A 10,262-nucleotide genomic window follows, 5' to 3' on the forward strand; every position below is an offset into this window, starting at 1 on the left:
TTTTTTTTTTTTTTTGGTAAAGAGCAGGGAACTAACTTTGTCTCCATATAAAGCAACACTAAATTTTATGTTTCTTAAAGGCAAATTAGGATCAAACAGAAACTTCTAATATGGATTTTATTTGCATTCCTTCTGTGCATTCGGCACCCTACTAGGGACTATTCCACGTTGTGTCATTTCTGGGAGTGTGGGGAGATTAGAGAAAATTAGCAGTCCTCCTGGGCAGGAGGACCACAACCCTGAAAAGTCCAGGAAGGGATTCTGCTCCACACAAAAGCCTCAGGGAAGCTGCACATCAGACACTGGTTTCTTCTCCCTGGGCAGTTTCCTATACTTCCTGACTCATCCCTGGATGTCACTCCTGGGAGGAGGGGCGGGATGGCAGAGCACTGGGCCTCGCCCTTTACACCGAAACCTGATGTGGCAGCTATTGCCTGGAAGTGGGTGTGGTGGGGCATCCGGGTCACCACCTTACAAACCTCATGCCATCACGCACCTCCCTGCTGCTCTAGCAAGTCGCTGTTTGCTGACACTACAGAGCAGAATCTTGGCTGCACTGCTCTCCTTCCCTCTGTGACCCACATGTGGAAAGGAGCTAGCTTTGGTCACATAGGCAAGTCCCCTTGGTATAGAGCAAAAAACAGCAGTTTTGGAGACTCACTAACATAGACCCTTACGCTCTGGCACAGGCTACAAACGTTACATGTTTTCTCTTAGTCCTCCCATTTTATGGATGAGGACACTGAGGCTAGGAAAGGACAGAACAAAAGTTGAGCCCCGATGTACCTGATTCTAGCACAGGACCACAAACGAGTTGCCAATTCATGTGCCTCAGGGGCCAGGCCAGTGAGTATGGGAAGTGGGTGGGGCTGGGGCTTTGGTGAATTGGAACACACAGGGGCAGCATCTATTTAATACTGCTGATGAGTGCAACCCGGGAGTATAGCTCCAGTGTTGCCAGAATGCCTGACGTTTTTTAAAGAAAAGCTGAAAATTCAGAATTGTTACTTGAATGCAGTGGTGTGATCATAGCTCACTGCAGCCTTGAACTCCTGGACTCAAGTGATCCTTCTGCCTCAGTCTCCTGAGTAGCTAAGACTACAGGCATGCTTCACTGTACCTGGCCAATTTTTTCTTTTTTTGGTAGAGAAGCATTTTCACTATTGTTATTCGGCCTGGTCTGAAATCCCTCCTGGTTTCAACCCATCCTCCTGCCTCAGACTCCCAAGCCACTAGGATTAAAGGCATGCCCCACCATGCCTGGCCTATTATCACTGATGGTTTCCATTCACCTCCTGTCTGTTCCACTAGGACTATAAGTGAACAAGCATCTGTGATTAAGGGTATTTATTATGTGACTCTGACAAGGATCAGACTCACCCAGGCGATCTCCCACAGGCCAGGTCTCTGGACTCAGTAGAGCAAAGCCAATCAAAAACACCTGTCCTTTCCTAGACAATGCCCCATTCCTTTTTGTTTTTTTCACCCAGGCTGGTGCAGTGGCATGATGTTGGCTCACTGCAATCTCCACCTCCCAAGTTCAAATGATTCTTGTGCTTTAGCCTCCTGAGTAGCTGGGATTACAGATGCCCACCACTACACTTGGCTAATTTTTATATTTTTGGTAGAGATAGGGTTTCACAATGTTGGCCAGGCTGGTCTCGAACTCCTGACCTCATGTGGTCTGCCTGCCTCAGCCTCCCAAAGTGCTAGGATTACAGGCATGAGCCACCGTGCCCAGCCGCCATGACCTATTTATGATAGAAGACGGACATAGGCTACTTTTTGATCAAGCCCCTGTTTGAAGAATGGTTGAGAGACTTTTCTGTTCAGTGGGCGCATAGGTTCAAGTATCTTAAGGTAAGTGCCACAAACCTTGGCTTCTAATCCCACTAACTAGCCATGCAGCTCTGGAAGGTCAATTCACTGCCGAACCTCAAAACTGTCAGTTCTCAGATGGCCATGTCTGTCTTTTTTGTTGTTGTTCTTGAGATAAGATCTCACTCAGTAGCTGAGGCTGGAGTGCATTGGTGCAATCTTGACTCACTGTAACCTCTGCCTCTTGGGTTCAAGAAATTCTCCCACCTCAGCCTCCTGAGTAGCTGGGATTACAGGCATGCGCTACCACACCCGGCTAATTTTTGTATTTTTAGTGGAGATAAGGTTTTGCCATGTTAGCCTCAAGTGATCTACCCACCTTGGCCTCTTGAAGTGCTAGGATTATAGGCATGAGCCACCATGCCTGGCCCTATCTGTTATTCTGAAGTCTCAAAGTAGTTGTAATGCTCAAATGTAATCATGTACTTCAAAGTGCTTTGTGAAATATACAACATCATATCAGTGCTAATAGAAGAAGCAGATTTTCTTCTGTCTGAATGTAGGTCAAGTCTTTACAAGGACTATTTCCTCTCTGGCACAAGAATCACCTTCAAACGGGTTTCCTCTAGGTTCACCATTCTGTCATTCAACAAATATTTATTCCACACCTACAACACACCAGACATAATTGAGCAAAAGTATGATGGAGGTTAAGGAGATAGCCATGTGGATATCAAAAGGAAGGGCATTCTTTGTAGAGGGAACAGCCAGTTCAAAGGCTCTGGGCTGGGAGTGTGGCTTATGATTATTTAACAAATAGCTACGAGACCGATGTGGCCAAAGTACAGGGAATGTGGGAAAAATGCTAAGAGATGACGTAAAAACATATTGCGTCTTTTTGTTTGTTGGTTGGGTTTTGAGACTGGGTCTTGCTCTCTCACTCAGGCTGGAGTACAGTGGTGCGATCTGTACCTCCAGTACAGGCTGCTCACTGCAGCCTCCACCTCCTGGGCTCAAGACTGTCCCACCTTAGCCTCCTCAGTAGCTAGCTGGGACCACAGGTGAATGCCACCACACCCGGCTATTTTAAAATACTTTTTTTGTAAAGATGGGATTTCACCATGTTTCCCAGGCTGGTCTCAAACTCGGCTGGTCTTGAACTCCTGGACTCAAGCGATCCACCCGCCTCAGCCTCCCAAAGTATTGGGATTATAGGCATGAGCCACCACGCCTGGCCACTTTTTTAATGTTGTTTTTTAGACAACACAGCGTCTTACTTAGCTCCTTGGGAGGCTGAGTCATGAGGATCACTTCAGTCCAAGAATTCAAAGCTGCGGTGAGCTATGGATTGCAGTGGCATGATCTTAGTAGTTCACTACAGTCTCAAACTCCTGGGCTCAAGCAATCCTCTCACATCAGCCTCCTGAGTAGCTAGGACTACATGGGTGTGCCACTACACCTGGCTAAGTATTTTAGTTTTATTTTTATAGAGACAGGATCTTGCTATGTTGCCCAGGCTGGGCTTAAACTCCTAAGCTCAGGTGATCCTCCAGCCTTTGTCTCCCAAAGCTCTGGGATTGCAGGTGTAAGCCAACACACCTGCCCATATGTTGGGTCTTATAAGGCCTTGACTGTGAGTGAGATGGAGAATATTTGGAAAACAATAATAATTCCTGTATTCAGCCATGTATCAGAAAGACTTGCTTCATCACCTATCAGCTATGTGATGCTGGGAAAGTCACCTACCCTCCCTCCCTTCCTCCCTCCCTCCCTTCCTCCCGTCCTTCCTTCCCCTTCCTTTCTTCCTTCCTTCCTTCTTTCCTCTTCCTTCCTTCCCCTTCTTTTCTTCCTTCCTTCCTTCCCTCTTTCCCCTCCTTTCCTTCCTCCTTCCTTCCTTCCTTCTTTTTTTTTTTGACAGAGTTTTGTTGCCCAGGCTGGAGTGCAGTGGCATGATCTCAGCTCACTGCAACCTCTGCCTCCCAGGTTCAAGCAATTCCCCTACTTCAGCCTCCCAAGTAGCTGGTATTACAGGTGTGCAACACCATGCCCAGATAAATCTTTTTGTATTTTTAGTAGACATGGCATTTCACCACGTTGGTTAGGCTGGTTTCAAACTTCTGACCTCAGGTGATCCATCTACTTCAGCTTCCCAAAGTGCGGGGATTACAGGCATGAGCCACTGCGCCCAGTCTTGCCTACCCTTTCTGAGCCTTACTTTTCTCATCTGTAAGATGGGCATGAGCATGCTCCTTCGGCAGCACTAGTTCCCTCCCTTTCCTCTTTCCTCTCTTTCTTTATACCTTGATCCCTTGGGCAATGGCAGCAGCAACATTGGCTTCTTTTTCATCTGCCTGCACCAGAAGTTTCTTTGCATCAGCTTCTCTCGTCTCAGCTTCAATTTTCACCATCATCTTGGCAGTTTCCTCAGAGGTGAGGATGAGTTGAGGTTGAAGGGCAGTCAGTTCCTTTTGCATGATCGCTACCTAGCAAGGAGAGAGGTGGGAGGAATCCAGGGCCAGTGCTTAACATGGCAGAGTAGACAAGAGTTTTAATGGTTCTCCAACCAATGACATATGCAGAAAATATGTACTAATGATTTTAACATGGTCCTAGGTACATATTTGTTTCCTAGTGATTATCTCATTGGTTTTCTTTTTCTTTTCCATTTTGTTTTTTTTTTTGAGATGGGGTTTCACCATGTTGGCCAGGCTGGTTTCGAACTCCTGACCTCAGGTGATCGCCCGCCTTAACCTCCCAAAGTGCCGGGATTACAGGCATAAGCCACTGTGCCCGGCCCATCTCATTGTTTTTTTCAACACAGTTATTGAGTTTACACTCTGTGTTGTCGTTATCAAGCATTGTGCTAGGCACTAGATATATAATTGTAAACTAAAAAATTGTTGTTAAAAGACAGTTTTCTCCTTCACTGAGTCTATATTCTAGTGTTGGGGTAATGAGAGAGAGAGAGCAAAAGCAAGTTAAGAAATTTTTTTTAGCTACCTTTTTTTTTTTTTTTTCCCAGTAATTTGAGAGGTTGAGGTGGGAGAATCACTTAAGTGCAGAAGTTCAAGACAAGCCTGGAAAACATAGTGAGACCCGGTGTCTCTAAATTTTTTTTAAGTTAAAATAATTTTTTTTTCTTATTTTGAGATGGAGTGTCACTCTGTTGCCCAGGCTGGAGTGCAGTGGTGCAATCTCGGCTCACTGCAACCTCCGCCTCCAGGGTTCAAGCGATTCTCCTTCCTCAGCCTCCCAAGTAGCTGGGACTACAGGCGCCCACCACCATGCCTGGCTAATTTTTGTAGTTTTGGTAGAGACAGAGTTCTGCCATGTTGGCCAGGCTGGTCTTGAATTCTAACCTCAGGTGATCCACCTGCTTTGGCCTCCCAAAGTGATGAGATTACTGGTGTGAGCCATTGTGCTCAACTAAAATACTTTTTTAAAGCTACATTTTTTTTTAAAGGCTGTGAAGAAAAAACAGACAGCTGAGATAGAAAGCTATCTCAGGCTATTTCAAGGCTACTTTTCCCAATAGTACTGTGGACTAAATGTTTGTGTCCTCCTCAGAATGATATGTTGAAGCCTAATCCCCAATTCGATGGTAATTATAGGTGAGGCCTTTGGAGGTAATTAGGGTAGAAGAGGTCACAAGGGTGAGGCCTTCATGATGGGGTAAACGCCCTTATATAATAGAAAGGGGAAGCCAAATGGGATCTGTCTTTTCCCACTATGTGAGGACACAGCAAGAAGGCAGCTGTCTGCAAACCAGGAAGAGAGCCCTCACCAAACACTGAATCTGCTAGTGCCTTGATCTTGAACTTCCCAGCCTCCAGAACTGTGAGAAGCCAGTAAACATTTGCTGTTCAAGCCACCCAGTTTAGGATATTTTGCTATGGAAGCACAAAGCTGACTGAGACAAACAGTCTGATTCTCTAGAAAACATTCCTGCCTAGTGGTTTTCTGGTTTCTGAACTCCTCTAATAATGGGAAGCTCACCACCTCTCTTGAGAGCTATGCCATTTTTTAGACAATTAAACCCATTAGGCCAGCCTCAGTGGCTAAAGCCTATAATCCCAGCACTTTAGGAGGCTGAGGTAGGCGAATCACTTGAGGTCAGGAGATTGTGACCAGCCTGGCCAACATGGTGAAACCTTGTCTTTACTAGAAATATAAAAATTAGGCATGGTGGCAGGCGCTCATAATCCCAGCTACTCAGGAGGCTGAGGCAGGAGATTTGCTTGAACCTGGGAGGCAGAAGTTACAATGAGTCGAGATTTCATCACTGCAGTCCAGCCTGGGCAACCTAGCGAGACTCTGTCTCAAAAAAAAAAAAAAGAAAGAAAAGAAAAGAAAAAAAAGAAGCTTTACATTTTCCTGACACAGAGCTAAAATTTACCCCTTGAAGTTTTCACTCACTGGTCCTGATTCTGCCTTTTAAGGCAGCTCAGACAAATCGGGTTGGATTTCATGTATTTGGAGAGAGTTTTCATGACGTTGGACCCACTGCCTCCAGTGAGCCTGTGTGAGACCAGAAGCATGGCAGGCTGTGCTGGGTAGGACATGGATTTTGGAGTCATGCAGATCTAAGTTTCCATTCTGGCCTGACCACTCGACAGGCTGTGTGATCATGGGCAAGTCACCTGGCCTCTCTGTGTGCTGGTTTCTTTGTGTATCACGTGGAGATAATAACAATATTTTGTTCACACACAGCACTAGGCATGCAGTGGGACTCAAAAAATGTTAACTGGTACAATCATTTTCTTTTCTGGTCTAGACCATCTTGGGTCCATTTGCTGCTCCTCAGACATGACTGACCTCACCCTTGTCTGGACAGACTTCAGTTTCAACGTCTCTAAAAACCAACGACCCCCCAAGGGACTCACATCCCAAGGGACAGAGCAACAGAGGCCATTTCTAGTGTTCTCTCCCATCCGTGTGTTGCAGTGTTTGTGGGTTTGCTGTGCGCAGAGCTAAGCTCTGTCAATCAATCAATGGCCTCAGTTCTTTATTGGGGTGGAAAATCCATCTCCTAGAATGGCTTTCATTTTAGATAATTTTTCAGGTGGCTCTAAGAACAAATTAATTAATAACTCATGTGCCAGGCATTTTGCTAAAGGCTGCACTGTGTCAGCTTACTTCTTCTTCATAACAGCCCTATGCAGTGAAAACTGCTACCACGTTTTTTTCTTCTTCTTTTTTAAAGAGACAAGGTAGCCGGGCATGATGACTCATGCCTGTAAATCCCAGCACTTTGGGAGGCTGAGGTGGGAAGACCACTTGAGGTCAAAAGTTGAAAACCAGCCTGGCCAACATGGCAAAACCCTGTCTCTACTAAAAATACAAAATTTAGCTGGGTGTGGTGGTGTACACCTGTAGCACCAGCTACTTGGGAGGCTGAGACAGGAGGATTGCTTGAACCCGGGAGTCAAGGTTGCAGTGAGCCGAAATCATGCCACTGTACTGTAGCCTGGGCGACAGAGCAAGACTTCATCTCAAAGAAATAATTATAATAAAATAAAGAGATAAGGTCTTATTCTGTTACCCAGACTGGAGTGCCGTGTCGTGATCATAGCGCACTGCAGGCTCGAACTCCTGAGCTCAAGTGATCCTCTCACCTCAGCCTCCCAAGTAGCTGGGACTACAAGCACACACCACTACACTTGGCTAATTTTATTTTTATTTTTTTGTAGAGGTGGGGAATTGCTATCTTTCCCAGTCTGGTCTCAAGCAATCTCCTGGCCTCAAGTGATCCTCCCATTTTGGCCTCCCAAATGCTGGATTACAGGGGTGAGCCACTGCACTGAGCCTTCACCTTTTTATAGAAGAGGAATCTGAGGCTCAAAGAAGTGAAATAATATGCTCCTGGCGATCTGACTCCACAAAGATGTCTTGAACCACTCACTGCCTTATCCTGCCCAGTTCCCTACAAGATGAGACAAGTGAGGGACTCACCTTGAGTACAAAACTTAAGGAGGCATTTTAAAAAAAACAGTACTCAATATAAATGATACATTATTACAATAGGTTAAGAAATCAAAATTAATGCAAAAAGAAAAAAAAAAAACCATGATGAACAAAATATCAAAATCTTAAAGACAGGATCCCACAGGGTAGGGATTACAGTGATGTAGGTAAGGTACGTTCTGCAAATGCAGGGTCACATGCTGCTTTACTTGGTGTCCTCTTAATTCTGCATCTGAACACGTGCCTCAGCACATCCACCTCATCCCAGGCCTCTTTGTCTCCGTTCTGTTTTTGGCAGCGCTTACCTGTGAAGCTGCAAAGTCGAGTTTCTGCAAGCCTGTCAGGTAGCGGTTTCTCATCATGTCCACCTCTTGCCTCTTGCTATTCAGGAGCGTCTTGAAGGTCAGAATCAATTCGAGGTAGGATGTGGGGGTAACATAGTTGTGTCTTCGAAGTTTGTCGTAATAATCGAGTGACAGTTTCTTGACGCTTTCTTGGAAATATTTGCACATGGAGACGACCCTGCCAAGGACACCAAGGCAGTTAGGCAGGACCCAACATCCCCCAGGGACATCCAGCACAGCTTTGGTTACAGACATGAGGGTGTGAGAAGGCATTTACACTGACTACGACCCACTATAATCCAAACTCTCTGAAGACATGTCAACAGAGCTGAGGCAGAGGAGGACGGGGCAGGTGCATAGGTTCATACTCTTACACAAATGATTTCATTTTATTTATTTATTTATTTTTTAAGACAGTGTCTGTCTCTCTGTCACCCAGGCTGGAGTGCAGTGGTGCGATGTCAGCTCACTGCAACCTCTGCCTCCCAGGCTCAAGTGATTCTCCTGCCTCAGTCTCCTGAGTAGCTGGGATTACAGGTGTGTGCCACCATGCCTGGCTAAGTTTTTTATTTTTAGTAGAGACCAGGTGCCTGTAATCCCAGCTGCTTGGGGGAGGCTGAGGCATGAGAATCACTTGAACCTGGGAGGTGGAGGTTGCCCCACTGAACTCCAGCCTGGGGGATAGAGCAAGGCTCCATCTCAAAAACAAACAAATGAACAAACAAACAAAAATCAATTTTTTTGTGGTCTCAGCAGCAATATCATTCCTGTTGAGAATGCATATTCTAGGACTACTGAAATAGCTATATCATTATATCCAGGTTCTCATTGCTAGGACAATAGTGCATATCTCCAGGACAATTCTGAATAATAAAATTTTCTCCACCTCGCCGCCGCCGCCACCTCCTCCTCCTCCTCCTCCTCCTTCTTCTTCTCCTTCTTCTTTGAGACTCAGTTTTGCTCTTGTTGCCCAGGCTGAAGTGCAATGACACAATCTCGGCTCACCCCAAACTCCACCTCCCAAGTTGAATGATTCTCCTGCCTCAGCCTCCCAAGTAGCTGGGATTACAGGCATGCACCACCATACCCAACTAATTTTGTATTTTTGGTAGAGACGGGGTTTCTCCATGTTGGAGAAGCTGGTTTCGAACTCCCGATCCCAGGTGATCCGCCTGCCTTGGCCTCCCAAATGCTGGGATTACAGGTGTGAGCCACTGTGCCCAGCCAAAATTTTCTTCTTTTTTAGAAAAGATGCTTATTAAATATCCAACTAACTGTGATTCAATTTAAAAGCATAAGACATTTTCTATACACAAATTGAGAAATCTTCAAAACAACAAAAATAGAGCCAGCATCTGGACTTCCAATTTGGAATATCTGGAGTCCTAAAATGCAATCAACACTTACTCTAGCCGGATGTTGTCATCAAGTTCCACATCCTCTAGAAATTTGTTAGCCACCAACTCTAGGGCATCTGTCGGCCAGGACTGGAACCAATCAATCGTACAGCAATTGATCAGCGAAGGGAACATCCGCAGGCGGTTCCTGAAGGCGTCTCCAATTGGACTCATGGCTAATGAAAAGGAGATTTTGTTAATTTTCTTTCTCTAAGGTAGGTAGGTATTTCCAAGGAGGCAAGTGGGTATTTCCAAAGATGCTGGTGGGGTAAGTGGCGGCATGCTTTCCCTTGGTGCTCTAGGGATGCGACCGTGAATGACCATAATGGGTGCCTGGGAAGTGCGGGCTAATTAGTGGGATATTTTCGCTTAACTTTGTGATGAGCTATCAGCCCATTACAACAGCCTTTAAAAAAAATTTTTTTTTTAATTGAGACAGATTCTTGCTCTGTCGCCCAGGCTGGAGTGCAGTGGTGGAATCTTGGCTGACTGCAACCTCTGCCTTCTGGGTCCAATCTATTCTCCTGCCTCAGCTTCCCAAGTAGCTGGGCTATAGGCTCCTGCCACCACATCCAGCTAATTTTTGTATTTTTGGTAGAGATGGGGTTTCACCATGTTGGCCAGGCTGGTCTCAAACTCCTGACCTCAAGTGATCTGCCTGCCTTCCCCTCCCAAAGTTTTGGAATTATAGGCGTGGGCCACCGCGCCCAGCTGAGGCAGGGTTTGACTCTGTGTTGGC

At 45.8% G+C, this 10,262-nt stretch overlaps 1 protein-coding gene across 7 annotated transcripts in view; it reads right to left on the reverse strand.

Moving 5' to 3' along the window:
• DNAH3 (dynein axonemal heavy chain 3) overlaps positions 1 to 10,262 on the reverse strand; it is a 237,164-nt gene that overhangs the window by 63,571 nt on the left and 163,331 nt on the right. For all 7 annotated transcript variants that reach the window (XM_037740562.1, XM_017534343.1, XM_037740566.1 and 4 more), the window contains 3 exons: positions 9,534 to 9,699; positions 8,088 to 8,304; positions 4,119 to 4,301 (listed from right to left, as the gene is read on the reverse strand). In XM_037740562.1, coding sequence (XP_037596490.1) covers positions 4,119 to 4,301; positions 8,088 to 8,304; positions 9,534 to 9,699 — 566 coding nt within the window. The remainder of the gene's footprint in view (positions 1 to 4,118; positions 4,302 to 8,087; positions 8,305 to 9,533; positions 9,700 to 10,262) is intronic.

The sequence above is a fragment of the Cebus imitator genome, unplaced genomic scaffold (genome assembly GCF_001604975.1).
Source record: "Cebus imitator isolate Cc_AM_T3 unplaced genomic scaffold, Cebus_imitator-1.0 Scaffold85, whole genome shotgun sequence".
Classification (NCBI taxonomy): Eukaryota; Metazoa; Chordata; class Mammalia; order Primates; family Cebidae; genus Cebus; species Cebus imitator.